This window comes from Salmo trutta, chromosome 27 (genome assembly GCF_901001165.1).
Source record: "Salmo trutta chromosome 27, fSalTru1.1, whole genome shotgun sequence".
NCBI classification, from domain to species: Eukaryota; Metazoa; Chordata; class Actinopteri; order Salmoniformes; family Salmonidae; genus Salmo; species Salmo trutta.
Genome location: NC_042983.1, coordinates 13,436,046 through 13,448,088, shown reverse-complemented (window position 1 = coordinate 13,448,088; position 12,043 = coordinate 13,436,046). Strand labels below are relative to the sequence as shown.

The 12,043-nt window shown below is 43.5% G+C and overlaps 1 protein-coding gene across 4 annotated transcripts in view; it reads right to left on the bottom strand.

Annotated features, from left to right (window-relative positions):
* Positions 1-12,043, bottom strand: part of LOC115164337 (solute carrier family 23 member 2-like) — a 74,199-nt gene that overhangs the window by 21,744 nt on the left and 40,412 nt on the right. Inside the window, exons 1-5 of one of the 4 annotated variants that reach the window (XM_029716723.1) lie at positions 11,396-11,502; positions 9,847-10,037; positions 5,728-5,826; positions 4,884-5,000; positions 692-849 (exon numbers count right to left, since the gene is read on the bottom strand). In XM_029716723.1, the coding sequence (XP_029572583.1) occupies positions 692-849; positions 4,884-5,000; positions 5,728-5,826; positions 9,847-10,037; positions 11,396-11,444 (614 nt within the window). In that variant the 5' untranslated portion in view covers positions 11,445-11,502. Of the gene's footprint in view, positions 1-691; positions 850-4,883; positions 5,001-5,727; positions 5,827-9,846; positions 10,038-11,395; positions 11,503-12,043 lie in introns of those variants that run through there. The other 3 variants (XM_029716724.1, XM_029716725.1, XM_029716726.1) reach the window with 3 other exon arrangements.

Here is a 12,043-nt window from a genome sequence, read left to right as displayed (position 1 = left end):
AGAACATTTCAAGTTCACTGGTCAGTCTGGGAAGAGGGGGTGCAGCTCTACAGTTGGCCAAATACACACACACACACACACACACACTTTCCTGCCCTGGTGCTAACCCACTCCTTTCCAGTTACCAACAGTACAACTTCTGGCTCATGTGCTTTCAGAAACTGTTGAGTCACATGCACACACACACACACTCATTTTGCTACACCTGCAATAAACCTGCTAAATATGTGTATGTGACCAATAAGATTTGATTTGACACACACACACACACACACACACACACACACACACACACACACACACACACACACACACACACACACACTAGAGAATGATAGGGGGATAAAGAGGAATGAAGGAGGAGCAGAAAGGATGGAGGAGTGACTTTTCACAGTGTCTTCACTGTCTATTATGCCTAAATGGTACTTAAAGAGAGAGGAGGGAGAGAGAGGACAGAGGAGAGAGTAGGGGGTGAGAGGCTGAGGGTATAAGGAGAGAGAGAAGGAGAGAACACTAGAGAAAGAGAGAGGTAAAAAAATTACAAGCAGTAAACGGGAAAGTGCAGGAGAGAAGATCAATAGCAGAGTATTATGTACCTGTAGCCACAACACTGGCCTACAGTTTCCCTTGTTGCCTGCATCAGCCCTAAACCCATCACTGTGTGTGTGTGTGTGTGTGTGTGTGTGTGTACCTGCAGCCCAGTGTAGTCTGTAGCAGGGTGGTGATTCCCACACAGAAGAAGATAGTTCCTATGAGCTGACTGGTAGCCCACTGGTCAAACCCTACACACATGGCTTCAGCTAGCAGGAATGGCACCGCGATGGTACCACTGAAACATGTCAGGTAGTGCTAGAGTGAGAGAAGAGAGGGTTACATTGTGAAAGTGTGTGTGTGTGTGTGTGTGTGTGTGTGTGTGTGTGTGTGTGTGTGTGTGTGTGTGTGTGTGTGTGTGTGCGCGCGACAGTGAAGCAAACCATCAACTTTCATAAGAGTATGTTTTATAAGAATCAGTGTGAAGGGGAGGGGCTTAGTTACATCAGGAGTAGGGAGACTATGTTACATCATATGGGTTATAGAAGGGGAAATACGAGGACACTTGAATAAGCAGTGAGATGGCATTTTTTGACCTGGGCATGGCTGCATCTGAACAGTCTGAAGTGGCTTCCACTCCTTGTCTCCTCTTGTTCATCTGCACTGGTAACAAAGGAGAGGTTAAAGCAATAGGGAGGATCCCCATCAGGCATTACCTTTCACCTCTCCAAGTATTTCATATCAGTGCAGATAAAGGAGAGGAGACAAGGAGAGGAAGCCATGTTATTCAGTTGCAGCCTAGGTAATAGAATATCTCTGAGGACACAAGGCAGTTGTCATTATTTGCATATTACATAGAGTCAACATGGCATTATTTGCATATTACACATATATTCAGACAGTCAACTGCATAAAAACCAGTGGCGACCTGTCATTCAGGGCAGGTGGGGCAAGCAATAGGCTAACTAAATTCATGGTTATCTCAGTGTCTTTGTGGTCTAGTGGGTACAGCTGCTGACAATGGCACACATATGCCAGAGTAGGCATGGATTTCAATATTTTGAGGAACTAGTACTTTTCTAGTTACTCTCTGTGGGCTGTAGTTGTACTTTCTGAAGAAAGTAACTTACTTTTTACTCCATTACATTTAACCAAATCACTTCTTTACATAGATTTATATTATTATATAATAATAACCAAATGTAGCGAATGAAATTAAATGTACATTAAATGAAACTATTGGTTCCCTTTTACATCTGTATGAACATTTCACAAGCCCTTGACCAAGGAAATGTATTCAAAATAGCTCGTCATCAAAACTCTTAAGTCCATTGACTCTCAAAGTTGTCCGTCAAACCCAGTTCTATCTCGACCACAGCTCTTCATATTTTTGTTCTTGGGTTCTTATCCAGATGCGAGGTAAATTGCACTTTAATTACCTTCTGCGTTTGTAATATTATATATTTCTGGAGTAAGATAAGTATTTCTAAGATATAATTCTGCTGCTGAAATTGAGTTGAGGACAAGTGCAAATCAAATGGCTAGGTAGCTAACTAGCTAGTTTTGGCTAACCCAGAATCGGACAGAAAAACTTTCATCTCCTGTTTTTAGCTCCTCATACGATCTCTGTTTGTTTCCCAACTAGTCACTTTGTCATTGGCAAAAAGAGTGAATCGAGTAATCAGATGTGTGTGGCAATAGCTAACTAGCTATCACATTAGGTTGCCACTAGATAAGCTACCATGTAACTAGCTAACGTTAGCTAGATTAACGGTTCAGTCTACTGCAGCATCCTCCCATGCGTTGCTCTCTCTGTGTCTAAATGTCATAAATGACAAGGCCTATAAGCACATCTGTCATACAGACAGTGTATCATCTCAGTAAGCTTTTTGTGCCATACTAGAAATTACTTTTTTTGTGTGCATCTTTTTATTTACAGCTTGTAGCGGCACAGCCGAGGGTGAGGAGAATAGGCCAGCCGAGAAAAGAAAATACCCTTCAAAGTGGAAAGGAGGTTCAAAAGAGAAGGAGGGAGTGTAAATCCGGTTCTCTAGAAGAGATACAGCTAATCAAAAATGGATTTTTTTTGTAGCAGGTTAGGAGAATTAACGTAGCAGGTTAGAGTAGATTAAGGTTAAGAAAAGGGTTAGGATTAGCTAAAATGCAAAAATATATCATTTTTTTGACATCAATTTAATTCCATGGTGAAATGTGTCTGATTTGCATACTAGTAACATGATTGATAGGGACATTTCAGTATTGATTGTTTGACTGTTGTAACACTAACCTGTTCATTTTGAGTGAAAAATTAAACATCACACTTGCTGTAAATATTTTTTGTATGCATTTACCATCACATGTACTTGAAATTATATTGTGAAATAAATGTTCATTAATGGTATTGAAATTGTAAAATGATTCCAATGTCTCGAGTACCATATAACTTTATGAAATTGTGCACATTGAAAGACATTAAGTCAACATTGAAACTGTACAGCCTACGGACTTTGCTTGATGTCAGTTTTCATTGGAGAGTATCTGTGCTGGGGGACATCTGCAAGATGGTGCTGACCGGCTTTAATAATAAATAAATTGCACTAAGTTGTTATCCTTTTGTTTTGCTTTCACAGTTTACCAACAGGTGTAAAAAATGACCAAAACACAATTTGTAACTAGTAAGTCGTTTTCTGTAGTTTTCTGACCGGATACTATTTTTACTCTTACTTCAGTAGTTTCTTAAGGCTGACATTAACAGTACTTTTACTTAAGTACTCTACCCACCTCTGCAAATTCTACATAGCCTAACTATAAAACATGGGCGAGCATCCACACTGGAGGAAATGCTATCGTTCTACAGTAGGCCTACATCTGTCAATCAACTGATGGCCCAAATCAGCTCATCAATTTAGCCAGGGAAACAAACAGTAGATGATCTGTTTTCAAACCTTTCATTATGTGACTATCAATAAGCTAACGGGTAGCCTATAGGAATATAATAAAATAACAAGGGGCTTATTGCAACCATCGATGGCACTAAATTATTGCCAACTGAGGTCTCGTTAAACCATCAATATGTGCTAAATTCACCCACACAGCTGATCTCAATTGCAAGCATTATTGGTCACCTCTACCGCTTCCAAATAGATGATGTCAGTATTACCTTAGTCAGAGATCTGTAGATAATGACGAGATGCTCATGTCTTTGCCCAATGGGGGTCGTCCCAAAGGCGGTAAGACAGGCGACAAAGCTTGTCTGCATATTAAGCCCATAGAAACGCATTGTGCTTATTTTGCCGAGAGTGAGCCTTCTCACTTTGCCTCTTCCTCTCTGCCTTAGGCCTGCTTGCAGCCAAAGTCTTTCAAGATATGTTCGCCCTCTGGTTGGTAATGTCATCGAAACAATTTGGTCCGTTTTTAAAAGACTAAGGGCGATTGATCTATTTTACAAGCATTCTGTACAATATAAATAAAGTATTTCCTCATTTAGACACTTGTATATTGTAGTGTAGTAGAGACCAATAACTACAATGCGTTTTTAAGCTATATAAAATGACGGTTGTTGATGTGAATGGCTGCATCTCAGATACATTCTTGCACATTTAAGTATTGCAGTAATACAACTTAAACCTATAGCATGAGCGAGCGAGAACATTATTTTAAGATAGCGAGCCCTGATCCCAATGACTCGACTGCCCCCGAATGGAGAGAAAGAGAACTTCTAATTTTTAGCCAATCTCAAGACTCATTTTAATTTCCTGAACCATCAGGAAAATTCTCCGCCACAAAAGACTGATCAAGTTAAGATCAGACACCTGTAAGACGTTTTTCTACAGACCCAGATTCAAATGAACTTGTGGATACCATGTTTATGTCTCTGCGTGTAGTAGCAGTGCTAGAGGCTTCACTACAGACCCGGGTTCGATCCCAGGCTGTATCACAACCGGCAGTGATCGGGAGTCCCATAAGGAGGTGCACAATTGGCCCAGCGTAGGCCAGGTTAGGGGAGGGTTTGGCCGAGGTAGGCCGTCATTGTAAATAAGAATTTGTTCTTAACTGACTAGTTAGAGATAGCTTCACGAGCCAACGCTAATTAGCGCAATGACTGGAAGTCTACAGGTACGCTACGTAGACTTCCTGTCATTGCGCTAATACTAGTTCGCATTGGCTCGGAAAACTACCTTTAACTTCCTTCATACTGCACACCGAGACATACAAATGGTATCCACAAGTTCATCTGACATTCAAAAACGGCTTCATTGCCAGAATCTCACAATACCCCTTTAAAAAGGTAACCCAGAGGTACCAAGGGGGATGTGTTTGTGTGTGTGTGTGCTTGCTTGCATGCGTCTCACCTGTAAGCCCAGGAATATACACAGGTACCAGGGAGGAGTGTCTTCAATGGTGTAGATCATGTCCATTCTCCTGGCGTCCATACTGTCTGCACTGTCCAACGTCTCCGACATGGAACTCTACACACACACACACACAAACAAAATGGTGAGAGCTATAGATGTACAACCTCAAACACCACAGGCTATATGGTCTCTGGAGTAAAGGGTTAAGACTAAGTGTTTGTCTAAGTGTAGTTTAGTGTTACAGGTAGTGTAAGTGTGTGTGCCTGAGGGAGGTAAAACCTGAACCCAACCACTCTAGGGACTGTCATTAAAGCATTAGTTACTGACATGAGTCACAGGTGGTAGGATGAATTATAGGCCCAAATGGCCTATTCCCTATTTAGTTCACTACTTTTGACCAGGGCCCATAGTCACAGGCTGATGAGGTCACAGCCACATGTCCAGACAGAGACAGAGGGGGAGGAGCGGGGAGCGGGGAATTCAGAATGAAAGAGAGAAACCCTAAAAGATTCAGCAAGAGAGTTTCGTAATGAAGAAAGACTAGGGAGGGAGGGATTTCGAAAGGTAGAGGGAGAGAGAGAGAATAAGAGAGAGATTCAAACAGACACCGATGAGAAATGCTTCCTGCCTCTGTGACCTCTCTCTCAGTCTCATGTATTGTTCTCACGCGAGGGGAAAAGTGCAGAGTCACAGTGACAGGGAGAGGAGGGGATGATCAAAAGAGCAAGCTAGGGGAGAGAGGGGGAGGAAGGTAAGGATAAACAGAGGATGTAGGGCGATTGATTAGTGAGATGAGAAGGGAGAGTTAGGAGTTTGAAGTGTGCGTGCGTGCGTCTTGTACTTTCTCTCCTCCCTGGTTCTCTTTAGTGTAGACGGCCATCAGCTCAGTGTCTTCAGTGTCCTGCTCTCCAGCGGCCTGTCCCACTCCGTTAACCACCACCTACAGGACAGCAGACAGATAAATGGCAATACCTAATCCATCCAATCCAATACCTAATCCACAGTACATACACAAACAATGTAATGTGTATCTGCAAGAGACAGAGTACATTTCAAGGAAAGCAAAGCAAGGACATTGATAATGCTTGGGTAAGGTTAACAAAACTATTGGACCTAACACACAAGGACAGCCTGGGTGTTGCTTTGGGGGCCTTTGCAGCTCAGCATAGTAAAAAGGATCCAGGGGAAAAGAGGGCCATAAGTAAATGACTTCCTTCATTAGTGCATGCATTGGTCTATTTTTCACACTGACGGACACACATTTGCTCTAGGGATCCAGGGCGTGTTTTGTATCCTGTTTAATGTTGTGTTCTCTGTCTGTGACTTGGTTAGCAAATTATAGATGAAGGTCACGAACACACACACACTTGCTTTGAGTATGCGTCTTGCATCTCGTCTGTCAGGCATGAAAAATAACAAATGACTTTCGTTCTGACTCAAATGTCATCGGCATTAAACTGTGTGTGTGTGTGTGTGTGTATGTGAGAAAGAGAGAGAGAGAGAGAGAGAGATCGAGAACCTTTCCTGGGGACACATTACATTTTATCCTACTGCCCATTTTTCACTAGCTTGTAAAGATCACTTCTGGCAGAGCAGACAACAGATGAGAGACCTTAGAATGAACTGAATATTAGGTTCTAGACAATGGATCCTAAATGAAAGATTATACATTACACGGTTTGTTTTTGTTTGGTTTTTCTGTCTGTCTATCATTTGTATTAATGGACATTAACTAATGTCCCAGGACATCACAAAACTAGTAACCTTGGGGAAGGCATGCAGGGAGAGAGCTATGGAGGGGAGGTGGGACTATTGCTGTACAGGTCATTGAGAATAGCCACTGTGTCCCTTTATCTACCTCTGTCCCATTCAGCCATTCAGTAAAGGCAGAGAGAAGCATGTGAATTGGATACTTATAATAAACAGGATATACAGTGCATTCAGACAGTATTCACACCCTTTGACTTTTCCCACATTTTGTTGTGTTACAGCCTGAATTTAAAATGGATTAAATTGAGATTGTGTCCCTGACCGACACACAATACCCCATAATGTCAAAGTGGAATTATGTTTTTCGAAATGTTTAAATATTAATTAAAAATGAAAAGCTGAAATGTCTTGAGTCAATAAGAATTTAACCCCTTTGTTATGGCAAGTCTAAATAAGTTCAGGAGTAAAAATGTTGCTTAACAAGTCACATAATAAATTGCATGGAGTCTGTTGCATGTTGCATGTTTAACATGGTTAAAAACCATGGTCAAAAACCATGTTTAACATGGTTTTTGAATGACTACCTCATTTCTGTACCCCACACATACAATTATCTGTAAAGTCCCTCAGTCGAGCACTAAATTTCAAACCCAGATTCAACCCCAAATCCAACACAACATCACTGAGTACCACTCCATATTTTCAAGCATGGTGGTGGCTGCATCATGTTATAGGTATGCTTGTCATTGGCACGGACTAGGGAGTTCTTTTAGGATAAAAAGAAACGGATTAGACCTAAGCACAGGCAAAAATCCTAGAGGAAAACCTGGTTCAGTCTGCTTTCCAATAGACACTTAGACGAATGCACCTTTCAGCAGGACAATAACCTAAAACACAAGACCAAATATACACTGGAGTTGCTTACCAAGACGACATTGAATGTTCCGGAGTTGCCTAGTTACAGTTTTGACTTAAATCTATGGCAAGACTTGAAAATGGCAGTCTAGTATTGATCAACAACCAACTTGACAGAGCTTGAAGAATTTTAAAAAGAATAATGTGCAAATACAGTGCATTTGTAAAGTATTCAGACCCCTTGACTTTTTCCACAATTTGTTACGCTACAGCCTTATTTTAAAATTGATAAATAAAACAAAGTCCTCAATGTACGCACAATACCCACATCGACAAAGCGAAAACAGGTTATTTATTTTTTGCATATTTATATAAAAAATAAACAGAAATACCTTATTTTCATAAGTATTCAGACCCTTTGCTATAAGACTCAAAATTGAGCTCAGGTGCATCTTGTTTCCGTTGATCATGCTTGAGATGTTTCTACAACTTGATTGGAGTCCGCCTGTGGTAAATTCAATTTATTGGGCATGATTTGGAAAGGCACACACCTGTCTATATAAGGCCCCACAGTTGACAGTGCACGTCAGAGCAAAAACCAAGCCATGAGATCGAAGGAATTGTCCGTAGATCTCCAAGATAGGATTGTGTCGAGGCACAGATCTGGGGAAGGGTACGAAAAAATGTCTGCAGCATTGAAGGTCCCCAAGAACACAGTGGCTTGCATCATTCTTAAATGGAAGAAGTTTGAAACCAACAAGACTCTTCCTAGAGCTGGCCACCCGACCAAACTGAGCAATAGGGGGAGAAGGGCACTGTCAGAGCTCCAGAGTTCCTCTGTGGAGATGGGAGAACCTTCCAGAAGGACAACCATCTCTGCAGCACTCCACCAATCAGAACTTTATGGTAGAGTGGCCAGACAAAAGCCAGTCCTCAGTAAAAGGCACATGACAGCCCGCTTGGAGGCACCTAAAGGACTCCCAGACCATGAGAAACAAGATTCTCTGGTCTGATGAAACCAAGATTGAACTCTTTGGCCTGAATGCCAAGCGTCACGCCTGGAGGAAACCTGTTACCATCCCTACGGTGAAGCATGGTGGTGGCAGCATCATACTGTGGGGATGTTTTTCAGCGGCAGGGAGTGGGAGACTAGTCAGGATCGATTGAAAGATGAACAGAGCAAAGTACAGAGATATTGTTGATGAAAACCTGCTCCAGTGTGCTCAGGACCTCAGACTGGAGTAAACGTTCACCTTCCAACAGGACAACGACCCTAAGGACACAGCCAAGACAACGCAGGAGTGGCTTCGACTTGCCCAACCAGTCCGGACTTGAATCCGATCAAACATATCTGGAGAGTCCTGAAAATATCTGTGCACGACCCTCCCCATCCAACCTGACAGAGCTTGAGAGGATCTGCAGAAAAGAATGGGAGAAACACCCCAAATACAGGTATGCCTAGCTTGTAGCATCATTTCATACCCAAGAAGACTTGAGTCTGTAAACACTGCCAAAGGTGCTTCAACAAGGCACTGAGTAAAGTTTTTTTATTTGCATACATTTGCAAACATTTCTAAAAACCTGTTTTTGCTTTGTCGTTATAGGGTATTGTGTTTAGATTGATTAGAAGAAGAAAAAAAAGATTTCATCAATTTGAGAATAAGGCTGTAACGTAGCAAAATGTGGGAAAAGTCAAGGGGTCTGAATACCTTCAGAATGCACTGTATTATACAATCCAGGTGTGCAAACCTCTTAGAGACTTACCAAGAAAGACTCACAGCTGTAATTGCTGCCAAAGGTGATTCCAACATGTATTGACTCAAGGGTGTGAATATTTAATAAATTAGCAAATGTACATTTCTAAAAACACGTTTTCTCTTTATGGGGTAGATGGGTGAGAATACATTTTTTTAAATCCATTTTGAATTCAGGCTCTAACACAACAAAATGTGAATAAGTCAAGGGTTATGAATACTTTAAGGCACTATCGTCTTAAATCTCTGATGGAATCAAACACAGGACAGGCTTTGTGCTGGGGCTTCTCAGCACAGTATCACATGCGTCCGTCCATCCGTTTGTGGCTCGGGAAACCCTTGTTATTGTTGATTTGTGGTGTGACGCACACGAGGGGACTGTGCTGCAGCCAAGAGGGAATGGCCAGAACAAAAAAACTGTCACGACATGTGTGTTTGTGTGTGACCTTGAAGAGTGTTAAGTGATTCTAATGACAGGTCTGTGTGTATGGTGGCCTAACCCTGTCATTACAAATCAATCCTCTGTCAGTGTGTCAGCTTGATGACCCTTAACTGCCTAATTCCCCCCTGTGCAAGCAGACACGCACACAGATGCATGCATACAGACAGAAAACATACACACGCACACAAGTATACTGTACCGGAATGGGGTAGAAGTCTGCTCTGTGTTTGTTCTCCTCCTCATACTTCGCCCCTTCTCCCTCCATCGACTCAGAGGTGATATTCTTCCCCATGCCCATTCCTCGCTCCTCCTCTTCCCTCGCTCTCCCCGGTAGAAACACTGCAGATTGCACCTTCAGCTCCCTTACATGGTCCAGGACTGTGTCATCTACTGAGAGAGAGAGAGAAAGAAAGAGTGAGAGTGGGAAAGAGGGGCGAGAGCGAGAGAGATTGATCATTTACTATGACTTTCCTGATTGTGGCCATGAGGCCATCTAGACTAGAGTAGTACAGAGGTACTGTACTATGTAGAGTATTTTAGAAACTGGGCCCTTTGCCCACTGGATCAAAAGCTCCACGGGGGTCACTGAGGCTGTGGCTGGGGTGCAGGGTTGGGCCTAAAGCTGAGTTTACAGATAGACAGCGGTCTGGTCCTGGTTCCAGAGCCCAAGACCTGACCTGAGTCAACAGTATCTGCACAGTCACCTTCTCTTTAGCCTAGACTGGATCAAAGGTCAGAAGGGATCCAGGACTGTGGAAAGACCCGATAGATACTGGGATGGGCCTGGAAGACCCAGAATGAGTTCAAAATGGCACCCTAGTCCCTCTATAGTGCACAACTTTTGATCGGAGCTCTATAGGCCCTGGTCAAAAGTACTGCACTAAAAAGCGAATAGGGTGCAATTTGGGACACAAACCCAGATGTATGTACTCATACAGTACATGCTGTCGATTACAAACAGAGAAGGGGGTAGGGGACGAGGGAGGAGAGCATGAGAAGGATAAAGACAGGGCATTGGGGAGGGGCAGATGGGGTCAAAAGTAAAGCAGAGTAGACAGGGAAAATGAGGAGGAGAGCGAGGGATAGACAAATGAGAGAAAGAAGGTAGAGGGAGAGAAAGGGATAAAAGGTCGGAGATGGGAAGGAGGAGAAGGAAGCGTGAGGGGGAGGAGAGAGAAGGAGAGCAGGATAGAAGCAGGGAGGTACGTTTGTTAGTCAGGAGGTGGTGTTATTTCTGGCGTCAGGTCAACTCCACTCACCCCTCATGTCATCTTTCACTGTCTCACCCTCACCCACTGTCTCACCCCCATGAGGCACAAGGCCTTCTTGTTAGACTAATACCTTCCCTCACCACCCTCACCCCATCCCTCTGCTTTAAAAATGACAGACTAAGCCTACTCTCCAGTCTCCAGAGAAAGCTTTTTAGTCCAGGAGTAGGCTTAATCTAGTTCCGGGAAACTAGCCCTGAGCTTTCTTCTGTCCTTAGCCTTTCCTCACCCTTATTCTACCTCCTCTGCACCAACCCTCTTCTCCCATCCTCCATTCTTCTACCTCCCCCTTCCCTCTTGTGTCTGCCAGCAGTGTTGACTGCGCCCCTCTCCTCCCCCCCTTGCCTTCTCATCCATCTTCAGGTTTTGGGTTGGTCAATGTGTGAAGTACCTAGTTGACATCACGCCCCCCCCCCCCCTTTCGAAGCCCCTCACCCCTTGCTTCCCCCAGTTAGTGTTTAATGTTGGCAAGTAAAGTACCTAGTTGACACATCCCATCGCTCCTGTCGAGCTGGGCAGCGGGGTGCATCTGTGTGGGAGGGCTGAAAGAGGGGGGAAAAGCGATAGAGAGGGGGAGGGGGAGATAGAGGCTGAGAGAGACAGAGGAGAGAGGTGGGGGGTGGACAGGTGAGGGGTAAGGGAGGGGGTGAGATAGTAGTTAATATGACAGCCAACATTCATTAACCATTCATCAGTCAGGTAATTAATGAGATTGATTAATTGATCCCTCTCTCCACACACACACACACACACACACACACACGAGCTTGTTACAAAGCCATTGGCCTATCACACACACCTTTTCGTGACATGTAAGTAATAATAAAACACATGAGTTGGTGCCCTAACAGGCTGTCCTACAGTGGCAGTCTGTCCCATAGTAGACTACATTGGTGTGTGTGTGTGGTCTGTCCCATAGGCTACAGTGGTGTGTGTGTGTGTGTATGGTCTGTCCCATAGTAGACTAAAGTGGTGTGTGTGTGCGTGTGTGTGGTCTGTCCCGTAGGCTACAGTGTTATGTGTGACAGGGACTACCACATCTCTGTTTCTCCAGGCTCAGTTCGTTCTGATGAGCCCAGTTTTAACATGAGGAGGCACTAGCATGCGAGCCGAGCGGAGCGGGAGAGA